Below are 27,595 nucleotides of genomic sequence, written 5' to 3'. Positions count from 1 at the left end.
AAACTATTCTGTGATTCTAAATTCCCATGCGTGAGGGTTTCTTCTGACTGCACATGTGTGCAGGGTAGTTGGCTGAGTCTTTTCATAGCTGTTATTTCATGCATTTCTCAATGGTACCATTAAATATTCATTAATAATGGAGCTGCAGCTCCCATGACTGAGCAGTAGTGATGTTTGTTTTGTTTAAACTTTGCAGAATTTGGATTTGCATCTCTACAAGTGTCCTCATGTGTGGCACATGAGAAATGAACAGTAACCTTTCTTTGTGGCAGAAATGGATTATTTGCTGTGAAATAATCATTGAAATATGTTTTTGCTCATTGCAGGTGTCTGGTATAAGCTGATTGATTTGTTCTATTCACAGTAATTGTTTCCTTGCAGAAGGAGAGTGGTCCAACAAAGTTCTGTGAACTGATGTAAACATATGTTCTGTTGGTCTGTGTCACTTTCTGTGTTAACAAAATGTATTGTCATGAGATTGAATCCTGTTGCTGAGATACACAGGGTGTCATAATGTGTGAATTGGATCCATTCTTCAGTTTGATGTAGTGGGATCTGGTAAATCCAGGAAGAGAAACAAAACTGTGCTGTAGCCTATGTCAAAAAATAGACTACTCTAAAATACCAAGTTCTTGTTATGTCATTTTTTACAGACTTCCATTTATTTAAATGCAAATATTTTCAGTGGTATTTGATGATATTTGCCAAAAACTATTGATTTACTTAAGTTCTTAAGCTCCTACATATTAAATTGATAAAAATTCAAAATAATCATGAAAGATTGTTCTTAATTACTTTTTTTTTTTTTTTTTAGATTATAAACTTATTTGTGGCTGTCATTATGGATAATTTTGATTATTTGACACGTGACTGGTCTATTCTGGGCCCCCATCATTTGGATGAATTCAAAAGAATATGGTCAGAATATGACCCTGAAGCAAAGTAAGTCAGATCATTTCTCTGACATAATTTATCTGGTAAAAAAGAGCAGAGCAGGGTGTATATTCTGGGAGTGGATGTTTGGTCACTGATGTGTGTTGTTCCAGGGGAAGGATAAAGCACCTCGACGTGGTGACGCTGCTGAGACGGATTCAGCCACCGCTTGGTTTTGGCAAGCTGTGCCCTCACCGAGTGGCCTGCAAGGTGGGTTCCCCCTGATTCTGTCTGACTGCAAGGTGATAGACCAGGCTGGAGTGAATAACAGTGTGTAACAATATGTAGCAGCAAGTGAGAAGACAGAAAATTAATGGGAAGTTAAAATATTGTAGAATCTTTCAGGCAAAATGTGTAATTTTGATGAGGATTAATGGCATTTTAATGTAAAAGTTGCAAAGCAATACAAAGGAACTGAATGATTGCTACATTATTTGATGGCTTCAGAATTATGGATATTGAGATCTTAGCGATTTCATTGGGAATAAGATCAAACCTATTAATTGAAGGATTGATACAAACTGCTGTCATTTGGATTCCTTGTATATCTGTTCTATAAATAGGTGAAGCTGGCATGTAAAACCTCTGGGATGGAATTCAATGTCACAAGGAGTACTTAAGGCAAACCTAATCTGTCTATAGGCTAACATCAATTATTCATTAAGTAATGCTTTTAGACTAGAATAGAAGAAAATCCAAGTCAGACATTAGGAAAAGATTTGATAGATGAAATTGTGTCCTTTTGGCAGTCAGGGTCACAGCAATGCTGCTCTAGATGGAGACCTCTCGTGCAAGGATGGACTGAACCAAAGAGAAAAGCCCCTTTCACAGCAATTCTGAGTAGATGGCCTAACATCAGTGAGGAATGAATGGGCTGGGACAGTTCAGACCTGGTGCTCTGGTTCTTTATGGAGCATGAGGAACCCCTGGGGAGCCTGGGGCACAACTGCAGCTGGAGTGCGTGCCCTCAACTGCTTTTGTCCTCAGTACTGGCACAGGGGGACTCAGTAAAAAACTGAGCTTCAGTGTTGGAAAGTTAGCTCATTAAATAGCTCAAGAAATCTTCTGTGCAGTTTTAACTTGTGTATAAGCATACGTGTCATGAAAATCAAAAAGAAGCAATGTTGTTCTTAATTACTGCATATTATGCACAGGTAAGATGGAAAACTCTACTTTGTTTTGAAGAACTTACATAATTTATATCCCTCTCATTAATACTGTTATTTGAACACATCAGCTTTTCAAAAATTAACATTACAGGAATTTGCTTTTTTTTTCCCAAAGAAAGCAGCATCAACATTTGTTTTCCTTGTCTCATTTTCAGAGGTTAGTAGCCATGAACATGCCACTGAACAGTGATGGGACTGTCATGTTCAACGCTACTTTATTTGCTTTGGTTAGGACTGCTCTAAAGATAAAAACAGAAGGTAAGGCTCTTCACTGTAAAGCCTTCATTGCCCTTGTCAGAAAACACGATGAGGAAAAGTTACAATTGATTTCTTTTGTTGGATGTGAGTAGGACTGCCTTGGTCTCACTGGATCTGGTTTGCTTTTGGGTCGTGGATTGTGTTCACTGTTGGTAGGAATGATTTGCTAGGAAAGGAAAGGAATAGTGAGGCCACAGCCCAAGATACCTCAGAAATTCTTCTGTGTTTTTGTCTGGTCAGATGAAAATGTGCAGCACTGGCACAGCAGGAGTTCTACTGCAAGAAATGAATGAATTTCCCTTCCTGCCCAAATAAGGTGCTCCTTCCTCACTTCCTTTTAGCTCAGTGCCTTGCATCTCACAGTAGTGCAACTTCTGCACACTTGAAAGCAACATTCCCAGTCTGGTTGAGGCCAGCTCTGACTGGGTTGAATAGATTTCTCTCATTCACATTAAAGAGGGAAAGGTTTTTAAAGATAGTGGGATGTTTCAAAGATGTATCTGCTTTTACAGATTTTTCAATTTTTTTGGCCATCTTTTACTGCTTTCAGTTCTGGGTTCAGCTGGCAATAACAAACTTAGATTAAGGCCCCTCAGGCATTGCTGTGTGAGCAATGCAAGAGATGAAATATTGCTCAGTACTCAGTTGTTTGAACTTTCAAGCCTGTGCAACTGAGTAGTAACTGTGATTAAGTAAATAAAGGCTTAGCTCTGCTTCGAGGAAGAAGTGGTTTGTGAAGAAAAAGTCATCACTTTTTGGACAATTTAAGCAGGAATGACCAGAGAGAGGCCAAGGTCTGGAAGTCACCTTTGAACTCTGCACTGCTCCAGAGCTGCCTTTGAAAGCACCAGGAATTTGCTGTCTTTGCCTTTTTTTCTCTTTAGTAGTCTGCTACATCACGTAGCCTGGGCTTGCCCCAAAGGATCTCTGTCACAGTCTTTAATTGTATACACCAAATTAATATCCAAAGGATGATTCACTGCAGCTGATAACCATAGTTACCATCCTCTGTTTTGCCATTCCTTGCCACAGGTAACCTGGAGCAAGCCAATGAAGAACTCAGAGCAGTCATAAAGAAAATATGGAAGAAAACGAGCATGAAATTGCTTGACCAAGTTGTCCCTCCCGCCGGCGGTCAGTCCGATAAACTCTGCCATGTGCTGTTCTCTGTGCTTGTTGGTCTCTCTAGAGTGTCAGGAACCAAAGGGATAAAACTGCTAAATTTTACAATTATATTGGGGTTTAAGGACAACAAAAAATAGCAGAATGAATACTGAGACAATTATATCCTATTGCAATAGGCAATATATAGAGGACTGATAAGTGAAACTTAGATCAAAATGAGAGAGAAAGGAAAATGGTTTTGCTTATTTTCTTGCTTGAAAAAAAAATACCTTATTAGACCTAAATATAGTCTTGATTTCAAATCATTCAGCAAAATAAACTAGCTTGATTTCAATGCATTGAGCAAAACACCATGTTTTGTACTATGCTACATTATAGCTTATTTGCTTGTATATGTTGAATACTTCTGGGAGGAAAAAAGAATTAATTGCCAGCTTAAATTTTTTTTTGGCTAAATTAAAAAAGCAAGAAGTTAAATTATCTCAGTTACACTAGTTTAAACCAGAGCCATTCCACAGATGATGGAAATGGTTCAGATTTATGCTGATAAGACTGAGATATGAATGTGGCCCATTTAAAGAGATATCTGAATTCTAATGACACCAAACATTTGTGAGAACTACAAGGCACGTTTATTAAATGCTCTTATGTGCCATAAAAAGACATGTCAATATCTCTCTTTGTAAATATATATATTCTGATATATATATTTAGCCTTTTTCAATATATACATTTTTATTAATTCGCTGTAGTGCAGGTTTAGGTGATTGTTTTCTACTTGCTTTTTCCAGTTTTAAAGGTGCAGGATCTGTCTCACTGTCACTCATTCTCAGGGTATATTTACCCCGACTTCCAATCCTCAAATCCAGTGTAATCTCCTGGTATTTGTTGTAATTTATTGTGCCTTCACAGCCTATGGCAGCTCCCAGGGCTGCTCAGACTCCAGCCCCTGGCCCTGGCCCTGGAAGGGAATGGCTCAGAAGGGGATGCTCAGTGCCAGGAGGAGGAGCGCTGCCTGCATTGCTCTTGGCATCACCCAGGAGCAGCAACAGCTCTGCGGCTGGAGGAGCCAGCCTGTTGGTGGGGTGGCTGCTGGATAATAGTGGGGATGAAGCCAAAAACCTGGCTAAATTGACTCTCCAAGGGGGAACTGATACTGCACATTTAAAACAACTTTTGTGTTCTACTCTGTTGTTTTTAGCCTTACACCTGAGTGCTTGCATGGCATAGATGAATCGCTTTGTTATTGTTGTAACTATGTGCTTGAGCTTTTTCTGCAGCCTCTGTTCCTTTCAACTATGAGTCTTTCCGAATATTCTGAAGCAATTCTGTTTTAGGGTGGTGGCATGGAATTAGTGTTGCCTCTTGCCAACTTTATTCCCCTACATTTTTATTGAAATAGAGACGCATGCTTCAGAATAGCGAGCTCTGCCTGCCTAAATCAATCTGACAAAAACCTGTACAGATTACATTCCTAGAACTAATCTCACCTAGTGGTTCACTCTTAACTTCAGCTTCATTTCATTGCTGAGTATAAGCTCTGTATTTATTTTCAGCTCTACTAAAATTCATTGCTAAATGTTTATTCTGAAAATGTAGCTCTTCAGTGTAGCTGGAAGGCTGAAAACCTGGTTGTGCTCAACTGATAGGAAATAGGATGGCTTTGGCAACCCAGTATAAATGGGAATGTGTTGGGAATTCCTGCAGATTTATGAGTTTTCAATTCCAGTTTACTTTGCTACTCTGGAGACCTTGTTATGATTTACCTGAAAATTGAAAATATTGCAAACTACCCAGACAAAAAGAGGAATACAGCTATTTTACTCTGCCATAGGAGTGTAAAATAGTTTAGTGAACAGTAGAAATTAGTTTTGATGTTTAATAATCAACAGAAGATTGTCTATGAATTAACACCAGTGACAGCTGATAATAACAATTTCCCAAGAGATTGAAAATTCTCTTCAATATGAATCAAAATACCATTCAAATTCAATATGTTAAAATCATTCACACTTATTAAGGTGCAGTTTATAGTAGTTTGCTCCAGTGTTACTTGTGCTGGTATTACTGAATGCTGGGTCCTTTGTGGCTCATGGCCATGTCTCCAGAACACTTATTTGCAGAGCAGAATAAAAATAATCCATATAGCAGGTGTTTTTTCCCCCCTTGGATTATAAATAGATGCACTGGAGATAAACAGTTAATTCTCAGTACTGATTAAATATCTTCTTATTATAACTCAGTGAGACTGGTAATAGTTAGCAACACATTTTCAGTACAGAAAGGTGCCAGTGCTTTACAAAAACATAGAATGTCAGTCAAGTGTCTGATGAATGAATGAGACTAGAGAGTAAGAGAAATACCTAAGAATCACTAAGGACTCACCTATATTCTCTAAACTTCCCAGTCTTCACCTGAAAATCCATTTAATCCTGCCTAGTACCTTTTGCCTCTTCCAAGAGCTTCCTTTTGAAAGGAGTGCTACTGCTGTACTTAGTGATTTGTCTGTTCTGTGGTCAGTTATGCTTAGCTGCCTTCCTGTAGCTGTCTGTACCTGGCTATATGTGTGTGACCCAGGAGAGAGAGTCCAGGATGGCTCCCCTTGGCCAGGCAGCAGCTCCTGTGTGCTCGTGTCTGCAGTGTGCTCGCCTGGCTGTGCCTGTGACATGCACAAGCACGGTGGGGACACAGCCAGCCTTTGGCACAGTCCAGCAAACTGGCAGTGCCTTTGTCTGATGTGCTTGTGACAAAGGGTGCATGTCCAGAGTGCTCAGCAAGGGCCCTTCATTTCTGCATCCTGGTGTGTCCCAGTGCTGCCATCCCAGGCACAGTCAGTGGCAGGGCAGTGTGGCAGCCTGACTGAGCCGTGCCACCACAGCAGTGTTTATTACAGCCAGTCTGTCACCTCTGTCTGCTTGTTCTTTCTGGGAGCCATTTGCTAACTCACTGCCTTAAAAGCTCTGTTCAAGTACTTGGAATGAAACAGGATGAGGGATGGGGAAAGGCTTACCTGGGGAGTTAAACCAGAGCCATGTTGCAGATCAGTGGATTTGTCTGAACTAGGGAAGGCAAGTTTGCATTACATGCTGTGTAAGAGATCTCATCCTAATACAAGAGTGTAAAAGTGCTCCTGAAGAGCTGCAGAGCATGATTACAGGTGAACATCAAATCAAATGTTCACAAAACGTTTATTAATGAGATGCATGGAGTCAATGAGAAAGGTTTTTATTGCTGAGACAGAAGCCATAGACTGGTGAGCTTTTCTTGTGAGGTGTTTCTGATATTTCCTGCTAGTTCCTCCTTTCCTGGCAGGAACTGGGGGGCTCTGACCCTTGAGGGGTTGTCAGAGTTTGGCAGAGCAGGCTCTTTAATATCCTAAGATACTTCCTGCAACAGACTGGTCTCCCAACCAGTATCTTTTGAAGCAATTGTTATAACTATTTTTGTTTTGATATATTTAAAGACAAACTGCTGAGAGAAGACATTCTGGGTGCATTTTCACTGTAGTTAAAGCCTGTTGTGCTTTCTCACATGCATACAGCCCATTTCAGACATTATAAGGAGAGGAGCTGATTTTGCATGGTAGAGGTTTCATTTTGAGATAAATTTTATCAGAAGAGTAAAAATAGAATTAAAAAGTATTTTCCATGGAATGGATTCCCCACCCTCTTTGATGAGAGCAAGTCACTAAAAGAAGAAAGTCAATTTAATACTAAAAAGAAGTCATTACAGGTAAAAATAGTGCTACAAATACTATGCTCAGTGAGATAAATTTGCACATATTATTGATGAAGATCCATAGACACTTAATTTTAATCAAATGTTTTTAAAAAACCCATAATTTCTAATAGAGGTGTGTTAAAATGTATCTGGGCTTGTTAGATTTTCATGCTCAGTCAAGTCATGACTGGACAGAAAAACAGGTGATGCCTAAACCACACCAGCCCCTTTTTATGTGCTGCAGGAACCAGAAATCCTGTTGCCAAAATCTACATCTGGATACTGAAAAACATGGGGAGATCAAACAGTACAGCAGGAAGGGGAGTGGAACTTCATGTCAGATTACTCTAGGGAAAAAAAGTGTGTGACAACAAAAGCAATGTTTTTGAATAGAAAACTGTTTCAAGTTTTCTGGCAAGCATTAGTCCCTGAGAGATCAAACTTGCCCAGCTGAATGATTCAGTGGGCTCATGAGCAGCCCCATTCATTCTCAACCTGCTCTGAACCAGGAGGTGTTGGTGTCCTCACAAGGCACCTGCCTTTGGAAACTTTCAAATTTGGATTTTGTTCACAACAGTGACTCTATAAAAGTGCTACATTTTACTGCCCTGGTTGTTTGCCTATTTGGATTGTATAAAATTCACTGATGGAAGTAATTTGCTTTCCTTTCAGCATTACAGAACTGACACAATACATATACCAACAAGCAAATTTGGTTCAGCAGGGACAGCAAAAGGCAGAGTCACTCTTATGAACATCAGAGTATGTGAGACATAGCAGAGTTAATTAAATCTATTTACTAAAGCCAGTACTTCAGCTTCTGTGTATATACAAACATGTTCATGGTTTTGGTAGAAACTTATTAGAAGTACACAAGTCTTGGTAAAGTATTGAATTTTCTCTTTTGTTAGGATGAGTTCACTGAACTGACTGAACAAAGCTGCTTGCTGAAACATTGCTTTTGAGCCCCTGCCAGGCTCCATTGTTGGAAGCATAGTACCTGTTGCACCCATCACATTTCCCCCAAACCAGATGTGAGTGTACAGGCTATTGATCAATGTGCTGACTTGGGAGAGATCTGTCTGGTCTGTTCATTTAGATGATGAGGTAACCGTGGGGAAGTTCTATGCCACCTTCCTGATACAGGACTACTTTAGGAAATTCAAGAAACGCAAAGAACAAGGACTGGTGGGGAAATATCCTGCGAAGAACACCACCATTGCCCTGCAGGTGATTGTTTTCTGTTTTTAACTAACCATTCTGTGAGCTTACTTGAAATGGCAGGTAGATGAATATTGATGATTGTGCAGTGCTGCCAGGATCTTATTTAGCTGGGACACTTTTGGCCCTTATTCGTCAGAAAAGTAAAAGCTAATCCTGCTGTTCTGTCTATAACAAGGTAAGTGCAAAAACTTTTTCTCTATGGATTACTCAAACAGTAGCAATAGTTATGAAATTTCTTAGCAAGTCTAGCAGGTAAATCACAGTCTAAAGTTGCTGATTGCATATTGGATAAATAAAGCTTTGAGCTATCATTTATGTTTTTTGTTTTGCTTTAACTGTTCAATTTCTTGTGTACCTGAAAGGCAGGTACAAGCCACTTCTCAGGGAACTTCCTGCTGTGCATTACCTCATAGTAAATAGGTTTTTAATTTTTCTTAGTTCTCATTTTTCTTTTTCTTTTCCACTAAGGGTTAATTATCTTCCTATTTTTTTATTATTTGCAAATTCTGAATTTTTCATCCATGAATTTATATCATAGGAGGTATTAACATATTGCATTAATGTCACACACTTCTGTCTCTCTCTTAAAACGAGCTATCACATGGAAACAAGGACAATAGATTTGGCCTCCTGTCTCTCAACAGGCCTGCAGCAAGCAGTCCATAGAGTACATGTGATCCAAAGAGCAAATTCTGACAACTTCTTTCCACTGGTGCCTTTCTACAATGAACTTTGAAACAGGCAAATGGAAAGCTGTTCTCAAATAATTCCAGACATCATACACTGCACCATTTTTATTGGATTGGGACTTTGTGAATTTCAGTTAAAGATTAGCAGTTTGCTACAGACTGTAAATATATTTATTTCTGATAGTTTTTTATTCTGATGCCAAAATGTAGAACTATGTTTAGAAAATCCCTTCCTGAAAGAGGAGAACTGTGTTAACTTGATTCAGATACTGTTTGTTAAAACCCTGTTGGTTTGCACTTCACTTTAGCAAAATGATCTTTGCTGTGTTAAGTGAGGGATGTGTTTCATTCCCATTTCCTAAGAAAGTCTCTGCTGGCAGCTCTGACTGCCACTGTGTTCCAAATCACCACAAGTGCAAGAGATGTAACAGGCAGGGGAAGGTTCACCCCAGTCCTGGCTATGGGTGTGTGCCCACATGGCTTGCCAGGGATGTGTGAATTGTATTTGCATACAGGAGAGAAGAGAAAATTATTGGTAGTGGAACTGATAAAAAGGCTGTGAACAGTTGAGAGGGCAGTGAAAGATGTTGGATTTTTAGACCGGACTTTTCAGACTTCTTTATTGCAGAAGCATTTGAGCATAAGACTCTGCTTCCTGTTCAATGACTGAGGGCAAGATGGAACTGGAAAGACTCTGCTCTTCCTCTCTCATTAGGCAAATATTTTTCAATTAAATAAAAAAAAAAAGACCATAAGTTTCTACTAGAAATCTACAAAGACCTATGGGATTTGAGGCATGGAGGGTTTTTTTTCTGATTAAAACAAAGGTATGAAAATGACCCAGGCCAGTAGATGGGAAAATTATTGCTTTCTTTTTTCTCATCTTCCTCTTTTCTGCTTGTGTCTTTGTGGTGTTACACAGGCCCTGAAGTCACCAACAAAAAGGGTTTCCACTGCCTTTCTTGTGCTATTGACTGATACTTGTGCAGTGACCACAAATATATTTTCTGGGTCAGAATGGGATGTCTTTGTGTAATGATGGAAACTTGTATTGAGCCAAACAGTGGTCACATTGCTAGTACAATAGGTGTTCAGTGAAGCATGAGCAATTTTAATTACTTTCATCTAGCACAGAGAGGGAATGAACTAATTCTACACCATTTTTCCGATTGAAAACACTTACTGTAACATCTGTGTATAGATGTGTTATATATGTGACACATCTATATTTCATATTTATTTATGTGTAGCCCTCTTTGTTAATACACACAAATAAAAGTTAAAGAATATTTTCTTTCACATCCCAGGTACCTAAAAGCACTGATTTATTGACCTGACCCTGATTTTTGGAAACATGTTGCAGATTAACTAATTATGCTTTTTTTCTCTCTGCGAATGTTACAACTACTGTTAACCCTGCAGTAAACAGTGATAGAAAATGGAAAGCCACACCCTCTGGTAGGCATCAGTTGAGGGGTTAATTTGCTGCTCAAGTTCCATTTAATTGTGCTCTGATGCTCCTGTGGTGCTCCCAAAAGGGCTCAGCTCTGGCAGCCTGGGCTGGCAGGGAGCTCTGAGCCTTTGTGCAGCTGCAGCACTGGGAGCTGGCTCTGCCAGGATGGAGAACTCTGGGCAATCCAGGCTGGACTACTATGTCTCCTATGTCCACTGCTATAGTGTAGGTCATTCAGCTATTTCTCTGCATGCTTATTTCCTTTCTGAAGTAGTTCTGTCATTGTGTTCTGTTCTTGCTAACCTCTGTTTATTTTTATGTTAAAGCGTCAGTGTGGCTCTGAGGTTTTTTACTCTTTGTGGTTTTCTCTGCTCTAAAATAAGCAGATAATAAAAACATGTTCTTTACCTATAAATCTAATGATTTACAGGAACGTTTTTAGAGTCATTCCAGGCTTCCAGGATTGTGAAGCTCTGAAAACATAAGCATTTAGAATTAGTGTTTGTGCTTTTTTCCAGTTCTAGTGAGTTTATATAGCATATACATAAATATACATCACTGTTGTAAAGTCTGTGAAGCAAAGTTTGCCAGTGTCTTCCAGTTCCCGGTACCACTCTAGGACAGCTCAAAAAAGGGAGCACTGGAAACAGTGTAGGTGACACTGATATTATTTAAATAAGGGTAGTGTACTTGCACTTCTTAAACTGAGCTTAAACTACATCTATATGTAGGTTGGACTATACCTTAAAATGGTTGTGGACTGAGTTTAGGTACAGGGAAAATGAATTTTTGTAGTTCCAGTATTTATAAGCATTTTAGTTTTTTTTTTTTTTCTGAAAGTCATGACTAGAGTCTTGCATTAGACACAGATTTCTTAATATAAGACATGCATTTAAAATGGTGTTACTCTTTTATGCATGCTGTAGATGTGGGAAGTTGATTTAAAATCTGTTTGGCATTTTTTAAAAGCAGTCCTTTCAAAATGTTTACATGTTTAACTTCCAAATGTTTTGATGGTTTGGCGTGAGGTGCCTTTCAAGCCTCTTAAGGCAAATCTCTAAATAACCTGTCTAGGGGTAGTTATTGGTCATATGCTATCTTTTCTCACTGAGGATGAGGAACTCCTACATTTCTGTTATTTCTGCTTCTGAAAACACATCTGTGTCATCTCAATGGTGTGCCAGAGACAGGAGCATCAGTCATTGTCTCTTGAGATGCTATTTAGGACCCAGAACTGGTGTGTCAGTGCCTTGTGCCATCCAGAAAACATTGCAGGTGCTGTTGTGCCTTCATAGCACAGCTGCACAGAATTACCATGTTCATCTGCAGTCGTTCTGGGCATTTATGGGAAAGCCTAATTAAAGACATGCTTGGGTTTCTCATGTAATTATGCTGTTCAGCACTCTGTGTGTCACTGCTTTGCTGAGTAACCTTTGGACTGATGCTTCTCATCTTTCTCACACTTACAAGGAATAAAAGATGAAGCAAGGAAGGAATCAAAAATTAAATTTTGTTCAAACCAAGCATCTGTACAAGAAATTACTTCTTTTGCAAACTTCAGTGAAATCTGGAGAGTTAGGGCCATGCTCAAGGACTGTGAAGAAGCAATCCGTCTGTAACACTCAAATTTGATTTTTTAGAAAAGTCATTATAACGTGATGCTTCAGGAATGTATCACATCTTGAATCTCTGTATATAACAAAATCTTATGAAGTTCTGTGTAGGGTAATAACCACCTCCTAAGGACTTTAGCAGTCCTAGTGAAAAAGAAACAAGTATACCTCTGGCAAAGGTAGACAATTCACTGCCCAGGCTCTCTTTTTTGAAAAGCCCCATCTGCTCAGCTTTTGTTTTTATCTCTGATTTAAATGTAGGAGTTTCTAGAACCTCACAAATGGAGGACACAGAGTGCTGCCATTGCTCTCTTGTGTGTTACATTGTCACCAGGCTTCTGGCTGGGTAGACTAAAATGTGCAATATTATGTAGGGAATGTGTATCTGAAGGACACTTCTTCCCTGTAAACTAAAGGAGAGGTGTGGGGAAGGTTGGTTTCAGGTTTGTGTGCACTCTTTTGTTTCAGAGAACTTTGGTTTTGAAGCCCTTGAATATAAAGTGAAATGTTTGATCAGTCCATGCTGCCTCAGTCTTTGCAGAAGACATGAAGTGTTCATTAAGGTTCAAAGAAGATATTTCACTACTGACATAAAAGTACCAATTCCTGTGCTTTTATGTCAGATTAGCTGACTGATCTAATGAAGAATTGTCCTATCAGTGAGAGATCAGCATGAGCATTTGTATCATGATGTGGTGTTCCCCATAAAATATTTCTTAGATTACTTATGATGCTGTTGGATTGCACCAGGTAAGATGAGACAGCAAGTGGAAATAGTCATTTTAAGGAGAGAGTTCACAAAGTTGTTGTAGGTCATTATTAGAGCAAATAAACCGAGGAATATTTCAATTCTGTAGATTGGTGTTGCTTAAGAGCTTCAGTGCTGTCTGTGAGTGAATAAATCTGCTGGGTTCAGTTTAATAAAGACCACCTTGCATACGGTGATCCAGGTTTCTTTCTTCCACTGCTGGCTGTGGAAATGCAAGAGGTCTGTTACTTGGAAATGAGTTTTATTTACTGGAGAGAGATGAGATGATAAAGGCTGCCTGCTTTCTCTGGAGTAAAGGAGAGGTAATTCACTCAGAAGTAAGCCAGATGGCAGTTGGAAATGTAATCAAAATTAAATTACTGTTCAGTGTGTTGCTGTCAAACACGTGGCTTTTCTCAGCTTCCAGGAGTGTATTTGTGGGGCTTTGCCACAATTTGGAAGACAGGAGTATGAGCTGGTAGATTTTGTCTGTTAAATTTTGTCTGGTGCTGCTCTCTGACAGTGCTGTGTTCACGGAAGGGCTCAGCTCTGGCAGCCTGGGCTGGCAGAAAACTCAGAAATTTTGTGCAGTTGTAGAGCAGCACACTCAGCCAGGGTTGGGAGATGGGCTTCTCCACCATGAATAACTCTGGACAATCTAGACTTTGCTGTGTCTCTTATTATGTGTATCCTATTATTATATGTTCAGTGCTGTAGTGTAGATCTATTCAGGTATTTTTCTGGATGCTAATTACATTATTTTGGCAGTTTTCAAATTGTATTCTGTTCATACTAAGCTCAGTTTATTTTTTAAAGTGCCAGTTGAGGTTTTTTGTTCTTTTTAGTTCTCTTTGCTCTAAAGTCAGCAGGTAGTGAATGTGAAATACAAGTGGCTCTTGTAGATAATAGTCAAATAACCAAAATATAACAGCAGTCCTCTAGTACATAAATACTGCATTTGTCTCTGCTAAATCAGTAGGAGCCTCTGGTCTTGCACTTGAATAGGTGTATCTTAAAGTGTTAATTTTGCTTTCCTTTAGCACCTTGCAAAATGATGACATTAGCAGAACCTTGCTGGGGTTCTGACCATGCAATTAGCATAAGAAGTGGGAGAAAGTACAATGTATTCATGAAATGAGTATTGTATATTAACTCACTAGTAAATGATTTTTAGAGCCTTGTTCAATTCTGGCATAACTCTCAAAGTTCATCCCTGAGGAAGAAAACTGAATTGCCAAATAGATGTAAATAATGTGATTAGTCAGGCACCTTTTACAGAAGGGAAATACAGGAGGGAGTGAAACCTGAAGTGGAGCCTGTAGTAAATTTACACCATTAAGGTTCGAAGCTTTTTGGTCCATCCCTTTCCAGGTTCTGATTGCCCACACTGCAGAAATGCCATTTTTCTCCCCAGCAAAGCAGCTGTTTTTGTTTTGAGCAGTTCTGAGTGTGCTCGTGGAGTGTGTGAGGAAACAGCAGGAATGAGACCAAGCCACGTTTGGGGTCCTCCAGGGTCTCTTGGCTCCTTCTGCAGCTCTGAAACACAAAATTCTCTGCACATCCTGGTGCTACCTCAGGGCAAGAAACATGCAGTGTCAGTGTTGTGCTGGGACAGCCCTCACATCTCCTTCAAAAATGTTAAAAAAAGAATGTCAGGTTTTTAGATCATAACCAAAAATTGATCCAAGTGCTGTGCAGGATTTTTAGTAATGTGTAAGTGTAGTGGTAGTAAAGGGTTAAACACACACATCTTGAATTTCTTCTGAACCTGAGGAGATGAAAGAAGTTGCTGGGGAGAATGAGATTGTGATTCTTGCTTGGGATCATAGCAGGCAGAGTTAAATCAGGAGGAATGTCTCCTTTTTGAAGTAAGGCCTGCACAAAGCACTGAGCTCTTGGTGTGGGGTGTGATGTCTCTCTCCTCCCTGATGTGCAGGTCTGTCCTGGACAGTGCCAGCTTTATCCCTGTTCCTAAATGTTGCTTGTGGTAGCAAACTTGAGAGGAATGTGAACTGGTGTACACTGAGTCTCTGCTGCTGTAACTCAATGGTTTTCCATTCTAAACTAAAGATTTAAACCAAATATCTGCAAATCACAGTGCAGTGCAGATGAGCTGGAATTATTTCACTGCTTTCTTTTCCATCTGAGCTCTGCTAAAATTGCTGTTGCTATAGCAAAGATCTCCTTGTGTTTCCTTTGTTGACACAGGCTGCAAACATGTTTTGAACATTAAATATACATCTCATTGAAATGCATTTTATTGTAGTTCTTGCTGATTACTTCCACTTTGTAATAAGATTACTTGTTCTTCTGTAGGGGCCCATAAACATCAGTGGTGTTTTAGTCAGTATCTACACTGTGATGATAAAGACATGATCACCTCAGTACTACCAGGGTGGTACTGGAATATATAAACTTTTTATTAATAACAGTAAAGGAACTCACAGCAGAATGCATCCTCTGAGGATGTCAGGATACAAAAACTGTTAATTGTCTTTTAAGATAATTTTAACACCAGTAATTAAAGAGCAAAAAAGCATTTGCATTCCTAATGTATTATGGTGTTGTCATTGATTTAGGCAGGACTAAGGACACTTCATGATATTGGCCCAGAAATACGCCGAGCTATTTCCTGTGACTTGCAAGATGATGAACCAGAGGAAAACAATCCAGAGGAGGAGGAAGATGTTTATAAAGTAATGTCAGAACACAACCATGTGAATTGTTTTTTGTATAATATCAGAGTAAACAATGACCTTGTCCTTGAATATGAAATAACATAGCAATACTTTTAAACCCCTCAAATCAGAAAATATAAATATTTTAAAATAAGTATATTTTATGTACAAATCTTTAAAAATGGTAATATCAGTACACTTGCTTTTCTTCATAAGTTTAGGAAGCAGTTCCTGCAGGGTTCTTCTCCTGCCCCTAATTCTTTCTCATTAATTCTTTTTTTCTTAAGCAAATCCTATCAAAAGGTATGAACCTTGCCATCTCAAATTTTGATAGTGGCAACGTTGAAACTGGTTTTAACCTCTGCAGTGGTAGATAGGAAGAAGAGAGTGAAAGTCTATGCAAACAAACCACAACAGACATGGAGCTGTGTATTTAAAATGAATACATGGGGTTACACAGAGATCAGCTAAATCAAATGCCATTTCCAATCCCATGAGGGAGATCGATAAGAATCAGTCAGAAAAAAAGATTAGGTTTCCTCTTTATGCTATTTAGTCCTAAATGGTGAACATGTAAATTTGGTGTTATAATCAGAGGCAGTCTGCAAACCATTTGTCAGCCAGCAAGAAAACTTATTTTTTCCCAAGCATTTCAGAAGAAGCAGATGTAAAATCATGCTTCTGCAGGAATTACAGCAGAAGCCCCCATAGCTTGCTGCTGTCCTTTGCAAAAAGGAGGATGTGGCACTAGAGACAGTGCCTCAGCTGCCATCAGTAGATGCATTTCTCTGCCAACCATCATTACCTCCTGTCTTCTCTAGATTGAGCTGCAACTCAGACTGCTGTCATCCAGGACCCACACCTGGCTAGACAGGGAGGCTCCCTAACCTGGGTCAGGTGTCCAAGACAGCTGCATGTCATAGCCATACCTTAGCACTTCATCCTCTCTTTCACCATCCATCACACCCTCAGGGCTGAGAAACAGAAACTCTTTCTTGTACCTCTGCGAGAAGAAAGAATGGAAGCACTGGAGCTGAATGTTCCCTCCCTGGGATTTGCTTGCAAGCTGTTGCATGGCACTCCATCCTGTCTGAGTGACACCTGCTGCAAACCCCTGCCCTGGGAGAGCAGCACAGAACTCCACCAAAGCCTTCCCAAAAATTAAGCAAGCACATCTCTTTCTGAGGAAGCTGGTGCATGTTCATTTATGGGAATCTAGGTTTCTCCTGCGTAATAAATTTGGAGAAAGCTGGATATGTCACTTTTACTTGTGTGGAAAAGAATAATGATCACAGCATACTGTTGATTTGACTCTGAAATACAATATTGTCATCACCACAATCACATCTCTGTCACTTCAGGAGATCCCATCTGAAGCATCATAAAATTAGAAAGAAAAATCACAGGTTACTTGAATTGCTACTTTTCTATGCATGTAGGAGAGAAAAGTAAATTGTCACTGTCAAGAGTATGTTCTGTTAAGGTATCTGATATAATTTTTTCTTTTTCTTCCCCTAAAACAGAGGAATGGTGCCCTCTTTGGCAACCACATAAACCACATTAGCAGTGACAGACGAGATTCATTTCAGCAAATCAACACCACGCACCGTCCCTTGCATGTCCAGCGGCCTTCAATTCCCTCTGCAAGTGATGCTGAGAAAAACATGTACCATCAGGCAGGAAACTCCGTGTACCACAACCATCATAACCACAACTCGCTAGGAAAGCACGTTCCAAACTCAACAAATGCCAATCTCAATAATGCCAACGTGTCCAAAGTCCATGGAAAACACCCAGGTTTTGGGAGTCGTGAGCACCGGTCTGAGAACGGTTACCGCTCACACTCCAGGACTGACCACGAGAAGAGAAGAAGGCCAAGCAGCAGGAGGTAAACTTAAATATGCCTTTGTTTTTAAATAAATTTATGAATACACTATAGGAAATTTAAGCTCAGTGAAATTCATTTGAATCTTCATTTCTGTTGCCTACTGATTTATGAGGTATATTTAAAATGTACCTCTGATGAATGGGAAATGCATAAAGCTTTACTGGGGTTTGAAAGTAGCAGTTTTCTTGAAAGTGAAATCATTAGTTACAGCACAGACATTGTAATCACCAAAGAATTTCTCTAAATGACTTGTTCTTAAAATATTTTTCTCATTTTTGTGGCCTACCTGGATAGAACACGCTACTATGAAACATATATTAGGTGAGTTGATATTGTTCTGACATAATTGAAGAAGATGGGGAGTTTTTATTTTCTTTTTTTTTCTTTTCTCTCTCCTTTCCTGTTTCTTTTCTTAACTAACTGTATAACATATAACAATGCTTATACTCAAGTGACTTATACTTAAGTGACAATTTTTAACTCTATTTTTTTACTGCCTTTTCTAAAAGGAAAAACTTTTGGTAGAGTTCAAAATTATTTAAGCCCTTTTGAAAGTCCAGGCAGGTTTCTGCAGTTTTCAACAGGCTAAAGATCACACCTTATTGTAGCTCTTGTTAAAAATTGACTTACCAAGACTGGAAAAACCACTGGTGTTAGCTTTGATAAATGTTAATGTGTACAGTTCCTTTTATGGGGAACCCAAAATCTTTCCTGGTCTTCTGTCTAAATATTTTCTAAGAAACTTCTTAAAATATTGTTCTATTGTTTTAATTAAAGTGCATTGGTAAATGGATGCTCAGTGGTGGTTTTAATATCTAGATTTGCATACCCATTTCAGATTTCTTTTTGAATACCTCAGTGAGTATTTCTTAATATTTGAGCCATTTGGCAAACTTCAGGCATTGGAGAGAGGCTGTGTTTTTCCAAATAACAATATATGTCATATAAAAAGTCTTGAATGTATCTGATTTCAGTGAGCATCTGTTTTTTTTGCTTTTCTATTGTACCAGAGGGAAATAAAGGAAAGCCATCTTTAAGGAACAGACACATCATTCATGGTCTGAACTGCGCTGCTGTAACACCACATCCTCACCTAGAGAGTTGTTAATGCTTGTCTTTTTCTTCTCCTCTTTGAAGAACATTAAAAAAATTATAAGAACATTATAAACAATATGTAATTGATATAAAGAGAATAGAAATTCCTATTTGGTTACTTCTTCCAGGTCTGACACTGGTGATGGGCGCCGACCGACCATTCGCCGGGAAGAACACGAAGTGCAAGACTACTGCAATGATGATCATTATCTGGGGGAGCAGGAGTACTACAGTGGAGAAGAATATTATGAAGATGACAGTATGTTGTCAGGAAACAGGTGAAGATATTTGTTAAATAAAAATATTTGTTAAATAAAATAGCATGCAAAAATATTTTGGTATTTAAGGTAAGTAGATGTAAAGGCTTCACTAAGCACATTCACACTGCAAATTCTCTAAAGAAATCAATACTCCACAAATGCTGAAATGGGAAATGATGAGGAGGAGAGTATTCCAAAGATGGAATGTTTCCCTTCTACTGACTACATTCAGTAGCATCTCAAAAATAATCTCCACTTCTGTCCATTTTTAAAAAAATGTTCAAGTCCAACTCAGAAGTAGAGAAATTTATTGCCATTTTATCTTAGATCCATAAGTGGATATGCTCAAGTGCCAGACATGCTTAATTCTCCTCCTCCTTCTGCTATATGGGCTACATTCACCAGCTGAATTCTGGCAAGATTGGCACCCTAATCTGCATCCCATTGATTTGCATGAAAGCTAAATTGTACAGAATTTTCAGGTCACTATTTTTTTTGTGTGTATGATAATCAGCATCAAGTAACACCCTTTCAAGATCAGATTTTAAACATGAGAATATCCAGACTGAAAGAGGCTTAAATTCCTTCTGGGCTTCTGTGCTCTGCACCTTACCCAGGACTCTCAAGAGAGCATGGCAGGAGTAGAAAAGAGTATTTATTTTATTTTTTAGAGCAGTGTGCAACTGAGATCTTACATTTTTGCCTGTACTGGTAAGAATAAATTCATTGAAAATACAATATGATTAAAAATTTAACCTGAGAATTGACCTAGTAGAGAAGTATATGCCCTCTCAAAATCCTACAGAAACTGAATAATAAATCTGAGCTATGCAATTACAGAATGCAGTGTTTAATTCTCTTGCTGGAGAAAAAGTAGAAAATCTTTTAGAAGGAAACAAGTTTTGTACCTACTTACAAAATCTCACTGAAAGAATATTTTCTTTATTTCATTTTTAATGCAGGCATAGATATGATTATCACTGTAGATATCACTGCCATGAATCAGATTTTGAGAGACCAAAAGGTTACCATCACCCACATGGTTTTTTTGAGGAAGATGATTCACAGATCTGTTATGATACAAAAAGATCTCCTAGGAGACGGCTGCTACCTCCAACACCACCACGTAAGTACATCAAGGACAAATGCTTTGCAAATCTGAAAAAATTCAATTGCAGTCAGACTGATTCCAGTTTAAAAAGGATTTTTTTTTAAACTTGGATTTAAAGCATCTTATTCCAGACTGACATTGGTACTTTATTCTGCTGTCTCAGGAACAATGCTTAAAATTCTGTGTTTCTTTTGAGGGAGAAGATTTTTCGATTTATAGATAGAATTAGCATTGTCAACATATATTTTTTCCTGATTCTTTAATTTTCATTTCTTCTCTTCCTTATATCTATCCCTTGGTTTTTCTTTATCTCAAGAACAATATTGCTTTATATGCATTTCTAGAAGATGTCATGGTTCTTATCTTGCAATCCTGTCTTTGTACGTTCAGGCCATACTGCAGAGATTAGCAGTGCTAATCCTCTGGTGAAACTAGGCACAGACTCAAAATTCTTGGGTTTGGTCTTTGACCTCTGAGTGCAAAAGCAACCTCTTTTTAAGGCTTTTTCTTGCCTCAGAGATTCTCAAGTGTATTGAGATAATTTTATATCTGAGGTACAGTCTCAGACTGTTTAAAGCTACAGAGAGCTGTGGGAAAAGGCAGCAGCAAAATATATTTTTATATAATAAAGGTTGCATTCTCCAGCAATACTGCCAGTACTGGATCTGCATTTTAGGCACTCATCTCCTTATAAGACTGGAAATGCTCTCTGCTTTTTGGCTTTCTGCCCTTAGGGGGTACAGGAGCAGAATGAGTTTTGCACCACAGAGAGTGAATAACTCAGCTGAACAACAGTGAAGGGTACGGAAAGCTGCTGTCTGTCCTTCAGTAGCAGAGGGGAAACACATCAGATGAAGGAGAGATTTGAAAGGAGGCCCCTGCACATCTTTCTAAAGCCTCTCTGTTAACAGAGGAATTTTAAGCCAAGGATGCTTTATATATCCATTCCACAGATTGCAGGAGAAAACATTTCATATAAAATTGTCCTGGGTCTGCCCATGACAATGTTTTGAGTGGAGGGTTAAAGGTTTCCTCTAACTGCCGTCTTGGAGATAAAGTTTTAATGACATTGTTTGGCATTTATTTAGAGGAAATTATGCTTTGTATCTCACCTAGAGCAAACTAGAATAAGGCACTAGATAAGATTATTTGATATCCTAGGATAGGAGGACGTAGTTCTGATCGAAGTTGCATAAGGGTTATTTAGGAAGTCCTTGACTTTCACCAATGTAATGTCATAAGAGCAATCAGTGCCAGACCTCCTGTCATAACCATTTATATTCAGGAAAAGAGTTGAGAGATTTTAGCAGCTCAGTATCTGAGCAGATTTTAAAAGAATCTCAGATCTATTATTTGTAACTAGAGTATGGGCTGTTTGGCCTGGGGGGATGAAGCCTTGATTGTCTCACATGAATAAAGAAAAAAGCAAAAAAAAAAAAAGGGCATGCAATATTGCACTAAAGAGTTCCTGCTAGCATCTGATTCAGTCCAAGTGAACATAACATCCAGGGCCTTGGCTGAGTACTGCAGTCAGTAAATTGAGCTCTGTGTCAAGCTTTCTGGATGCTTCTATACCAAACTCATCTCCACAGTATTTGAGCAGCTCCCAGAAGTGTGCTGATGAATGGCTGAGATTTTCTTTCAGCCTCTTCTCTGCAGAGAAGCATGTGCAAAGAAGTGCCTTGTTTTGGATGAAGGGAATTTTTGGGTTGCTTATTATACATTTTGGTATTGGGACATTTAGCATATTAGGATTAGGAGCTAAGGCTCACATCCCTCTATTTGGATTTGCCATAGAGACAAGGTTTGCTTTAGTTGGACAGAATAACCTTGTGGAGGTGCCTGTTTTAGTTCAGTGGCTCTTTCTTAGTATCCAGCATGAAGTGTCTGTTGAAAACTATGTGGTGCCATAACTCCATGGCACTTGGAACAGCCAGGTTCTCTCCAGTGTCCCACTCCAGTGCTTGCAGCTGTGAGGGTGGATCTGGATTCCAGCTGCAGTTCAGCATTGAAGCTGGCACAGAGGAATGATACCATGTGCTCCCCATTATTCTGCAGGCTTTCAACAAGGTCAGCTGAAACATCTCCACTTCAGCCAAACATCTTGATTCAGTTCAGATTTCCACTTTTTCCTTTCTACCATGAAAGTGCACATAACAGCAGAGACTGTGGATGGTCGCTGTCCTAAGCAACAGAATAAACACCAGGAACTGACAACCTGAGTTGACTTGGATTTAGTTTTACACATTGCATATTGCTTCCAAGGAAGTGCAGATTTCATATTTCCTATGGGAAATCTGGTTTATTAGAATCAAGAGCTTGAAGCCATGGGGAGGAAAGAAGAAAGTCACAGCAGGTTATGGCAAAACTCTGCAGCTGAGAGTCTGAGCCAGTCAGCTGCATCAGAGAAGCTTGTTTTCTGAAACAGCTGCTTCTAGTACTGTGATGTTAGGTTCCTTCTATGATTTCCACCTTGGACTGCTTTTGCTTATGTGGTTAATCTGTCCTTTATCTTATAACCTGCCACTTGCTTCTATTAGCACAACTTGTTTCTTAATGGAGGATCTGTTTTAATTTGTATCACAGCTCACTCATCCTGGAATTCTGGAAATAATAGACTTTGAGGAAAAATCCTTTCCTTTTCTAATGAGTTATGGTTTCCCTGTAGCACACAGACGATCTTCCTTTAACTTCGAATGCCTCCGCCGACAAAGCAGCCAGGATGACATCCCGCTCTCTCCTAACTTTCACCATCGCACGGCTTTGCCACTTCACTTAATGCAACAGCAGGTAAAGTCAAACTTTTCCTCAACCTACAGTGGATTACATCTTTCCAGCCTCTACATTGCACTCCTGACTTTCACTGTTGTTTGAAGTGAAACATTCCTTGCTAGACTCAAAGCTTCTGGAACATCGACCTTGTACAAAACACAGAATGAGTAGCCCGCCCCTTGAACTCTGAGAGCTCACAAAGAGTCACCATGCCCTAAATTTTGACGAGGACTGCATAATGCAGCAGCTGTCTATTAATGTTTGCCTATCTCAACTCTGTTTGTGACAATTTGCAAGTACAACTCAGACACCTTCTAAGGCTCAGTGCCCAGCTTGGAAAATGCTGACAGCTTCCTATCCTGTCCTGGACAGAAGGAATGTTTCTATATTTTGTTTTCTTTAATATATTTGTTTATTTATTTGTTCATTTGGTTGGTTGGTTTTTGTTTGTTTGTTTGTTTAATATATTAATATATTCCAAAAGATTTTGGGATATGAGTAAAATGGAAAAAATACCATTTTGTTGATTCAATTTACCAATTTCAGGCCTGTTCCTCTATTACACATCAGAAAACGTTAACTTTGCATAGCTGCTGCCTGAGAAATTGGTTTGAGCTAACTGCTGAAGTGAGAAATGAGCATGCCTGAGCATTTGAAATCACTAACTTCTAAAATGCTTCCCTTTGCCAGGTGATGGCTGTGGCAGGTCTGGACTCCAGCAAAGCTCATAAACACTCACCGAGTCGCTCAACGCGTTCCTGGGCCACGCCACCCGCCACCCCTCCCAACAGGGAGCGCTCCCCCTATTACACCCCTCTGATCCAGGTGGACAGGGCTGACTCCACAGAGCACATGAACGGCAGCCTGCCCTCCCTGCACAGGAGCTCCTGGTACACGGATGACCCCGACATCTCCTACAGGACGTTCACCCCAGCCAGCCTGACCGTGCCCAACGACCTGCGGCACAAACACAGCGACAAGCAGAGGAGCGCCGACAGCCTGGTGGAGGCGGTGAGTGCTGCAGGACCTCTGAGCCAGCCAGGAGTGCTCCTCTGGGCGTTTTGGGTTAACTCTTCAAAGCACAGAATTAAGTTTGGGGCCTCAGGTTTTAGCTTTTATATTTTTTAGATTCTGTGCTGCTTTAGTGTGTGGGTCTGAGCTTCATATTAGGAGATAGTCCGCTGTCTTCACAGAGCAGAGAAACAAACCAATTCCTTCTATAGCTGGGCACCAAGGATAATTGGCCTGTATCTCAGGCCCAAGAGCATAAACAATGTGGAGTGAAGAGAGAAGAACAAGAAGGATGGGACTTCATAAGCTAAATCTGTAATTGGATGATTAACTCAAATATGCTAATGGACCAAAAAGTGTGAGACCCCGTGACCAGTTGTCCATTTTGGGTTTATCTTGGGTGTAGCCTTGGCTGGGCTCTGGTGTTGCCCAAGGTGGATCCATTGCAGCCTTCTAATAATCACCTACTTTATTCTTTAGCTCCATCTAGTCTCTGTTGTAAGTCAGCCTTCACAGGGCATCAAGTTCTCATCAGCTCTCTGAAAATGGATTTTAAGTTTTATAGCCACAATCTGGTTTTAGGTAAAGAGGGGAATTTATTCATAACTGTCGTGTAGTAAAGGATTTCTACTGAATCCAGATCTTCACATTAGTGAGAGATTAATCAGAGAACTAAAGATACTTTAGAATTTTGAAATTTAAGTTTTTTAGATGAGCATCAGTTCTGAAGTATCCTTCCACAATGGCAATAAGGAAGAGATGATGTATATGCCTGTTCTCTCTGTTATTTCTATAGAAATAAATCCCCATTTTTGCAGTAATCTGAATACAAGATCAAAACCTCCATGAATCAGTGTATTAAATGCAGAGAGGAGAATAACAACTGCAAGGATCGATTTCTAGGTGTACTAAAGAATGCTAAGAATTCCCTTTTATATTAAAAAAGATTTGAAGATAAAGTGTGCAAAGCATTTCTTAATTATAGTTAATGCCATAGCTTCCATCACTTCCTTTCCATTGTGATTTATACAACACGTTTTGTTATGTTTTTGCCAGTGGGAATTCAACATCTTTTTTCCATGTACTCTAAAGTACTGAGAACATATAAAATTCTGTATTGTTCTAACTGCACCATCTGAGATGCATTAACTGTTGTCTTTAGTGTATCAGCCTGATTGATGTTCAGCAAAAAGTACTGCCAGATCTCTAAGGAAAAGTGCCAGATGTACAGCAGCACTTACATTATAGCACATCATGGTGTTCTTTGGAGACTTTTCATTGTGATTTAATTGTTATTTACCTGTACAGTTTGGCTGCGGGTTGCTCCAGCAATTCAGCATGGGGTTTTTAGTGCTTTCATCAATGAGCAATGCTGTGATCTGTCTGTTGTTCTGTAATTCCACTGAAATTCTCACTCTCTCCTCTCCCTGTGCCAGGTCCTTATATCTGAAGGCCTAGGAAGGTACGCAAAGGACCCTAAATTTGTTTCGGCTACAAAACACGAGATTGCTGATGCATGTGACATGACTATAGATGAGATGGAGAGTGCAGCAAGTAACCTTCTCAATGGGAATATCAGCAATGGGACCAACGGGGATATGTTTCCAATTTTAAGCAGACAAGATTATGAACTTCAAGATTTTGGTCCAGGCTACAGCGACGAGGAGCCGGAAACGGGACGATACGAAGAAGACTTAGCTGATGAAATGATATGCATTACAAGCTTATAGTATTTAGCAAGGAAAATGTTCTAATAACAGAAAAAGTGCCTCATAGTTTCAAGATGCTAGGCACTAGCTGGAGTGAATGACCAATCCAAGTTTTGTATGAGTGATGTCGCACCTCAAGGAAGCCATAACTAATAAATTATTTTCTCCAGGTTGCCGAAATGTGAACAGAGCTGCAGTAGGTCAAGCCTCCTCCCACGGAATCTTCAGTTCCTCTGTAGGAATGAGGTTCTTTTGAAACCAAGCAGATTGTGACAATCAGTTTTTTGAGGGCTAGAGCAGAATTCTGAGGTGTAATATCTTGCCTGTCTTTCAACCTTGTGCTGCTGTCCTTCCTAGCAGAGCAGGATTTTGTCAGTGACAATGTCTCTATAGGTCTGGCACAAGATTGTGTGGGAAACAGCATCATGAGATGAGTGATGACAACCAATAATGTCATTACCTCAGTGCTCAAAGCATATCAGCTACCCATTGCATATCCATTCTAACATTGTTTTCAAACATGCCTCCTGATTTCTTTTCTTAAAGCTCTTCTAAAATATGATTTGTCATGCTCTACCTGTTAGAGATCGTTGGAAAAAGAAGTTATGTAAAGAATAATCCGTCATATGTAACATCAGTTTACATAGGAAAATATCATTCAGATGGTCTGTTTTCTGACTATCATGTTAAGGGCAAAATATACTGGAATAATTGCATTCTTACTAATGCACTTGCAACCAGGTTATAGTAGAATTAGATAAGATAGTTTGCTAAAAATTATATAGTAGAAAATATTGTAAATTAATTGTAATATACAATGATTTGTATTTGTAAAGAGATGTTCTATATTTTGTAATTATTGTACCGTCATTGAACTGCAGCAATATTTATGGACCCTAATTATTGTAACTCTCCACAGAATTCTAGATAGAAGTATTTTTACTTGGAATATATAGATCTATAGCATAAATATTTAAATAGAGCCACCTCTCAGTGTAAATCTCTTTTTGGGATAAAGTGTCAAGTGTGAACTTGGCAACAGATCAGAATTTTTTAAAATAATTAAGTCAAAAGAATCTCTCTGCAAAAGGGATGCACCATTGACTACTCAGTCTTATACTTGGAAAGGTTAAAATTTTAAAGTAATTTCCCTTTTTTTTTTTTTTGACTGAAAAAGTAAGCTCTAATTTTATTTTTGTAATAACCCCATGCAAAAAACCCAAAACCTTGGCAAGTTCATGCCAGGGTGTTTCTGGTCATGAGACAAGTGGTTTTGATAAAGTGTAATACCTACATAACCTAAATTGACAGAGAAAATATCTGAGGCAGAAAATACGTCACAGGTAAATGAAAATGCTTTACTTCAGTACTACTTTCTCTGCTTGGAAAGAGAAGAAATGTGATAGTATGATTCTACACAGAACCAAACACCTTGATATAAAAAATATATTAATTTATTGCCTCTACCTTTCTGTTGTTCTGTGTGTACTATTTCAAAGATTTATTTTTATGCAATCAAGAGAGGGCTTCGATATTGTTCACAATGCAGTAAAACCCTGAAATGTCTTTGAGGCTGAAATGACCTTGGAGGATAATTCAAACACCCTGAAAGCTACTGTCTATTTTGTTAGCACTGGATAACAATGACTTGTTCTAACAAGTTAACTTATCAGGTTTTACCTGTAGTTCCTATGCTAGATAGCAATCCAGTTCACATTTTTACAAATGTGATGTTTAAAACATGTCAATAAACATTTTGTACATAATGACAGTTTCCTATGAATAGCTTACGACTTCCTCTGAAATCGTTCTTATTTCAAATGCCAGGATAAGAACTCAAAGGTTTGTAAATTATTTCTTGACCTACATCATTTTGTATTAAAACAAATGCAAAATGTTCTTCAAAATAAAACTGTGTAATAATTTTATTATACCTGGGAGTCCTTTTACTAATATTTTTTCACCAAGAAGTTCCAAAGGTTAAATTCAATTTGCAACGTTGTAAGAACAGGAGGGAATGTGTGGAAGAGGGTATCAGTCTGCAGTGTCACATCATGCAAGTCCTTTATGAATGGTTGCTGTTAACCACAAAGAAATAAAACAATCAGAGTATTCATGTGCAAAAGAGATTGCTTGCTA

General features: G+C 39.0%; 1 protein-coding gene across 1 annotated transcript in view; it reads left to right on the top strand.

Annotated features, from left to right (window-relative positions):
- CACNA1D (calcium voltage-gated channel subunit alpha1 D) overlaps nucleotides 1-25,661 on the top strand; it is a 165,598-nt gene extending 139,937 nt beyond the window's left edge. The window contains exons 38-50 of the mRNA XM_050979491.1: nucleotides 815-942; nucleotides 1,047-1,143; nucleotides 2,258-2,360; nucleotides 3,393-3,494; nucleotides 8,305-8,435; nucleotides 15,512-15,628; nucleotides 17,134-17,498; nucleotides 17,793-17,819; nucleotides 18,722-18,871; nucleotides 19,816-19,979; nucleotides 22,633-22,754; nucleotides 23,427-23,747; nucleotides 25,184-25,661. Of these exons, the coding sequence (XP_050835448.1) occupies nucleotides 815-942; nucleotides 1,047-1,143; nucleotides 2,258-2,360; nucleotides 3,393-3,494; nucleotides 8,305-8,435; nucleotides 15,512-15,628; nucleotides 17,134-17,498; nucleotides 17,793-17,819; nucleotides 18,722-18,871; nucleotides 19,816-19,979; nucleotides 22,633-22,754; nucleotides 23,427-23,747; nucleotides 25,184-25,477 (2,121 nt within the window). The 3' untranslated portion in view covers nucleotides 25,478-25,661. The remainder of the gene's footprint in view (nucleotides 1-814; nucleotides 943-1,046; nucleotides 1,144-2,257; nucleotides 2,361-3,392; nucleotides 3,495-8,304; nucleotides 8,436-15,511; nucleotides 15,629-17,133; nucleotides 17,499-17,792; nucleotides 17,820-18,721; nucleotides 18,872-19,815; nucleotides 19,980-22,632; nucleotides 22,755-23,426; nucleotides 23,748-25,183) is intronic.
- The last annotated feature ends 1,934 nt before the right edge of the window (nucleotides 25,662-27,595 follow it).

Source organism: Serinus canaria, chromosome 12 (genome assembly GCF_022539315.1).
Source record: "Serinus canaria isolate serCan28SL12 chromosome 12, serCan2020, whole genome shotgun sequence".
Classification (NCBI taxonomy): domain Eukaryota; kingdom Metazoa; phylum Chordata; class Aves; order Passeriformes; family Fringillidae; genus Serinus; species Serinus canaria.
This window is presented reverse-complemented; position numbering and strand designations above follow the sequence as displayed.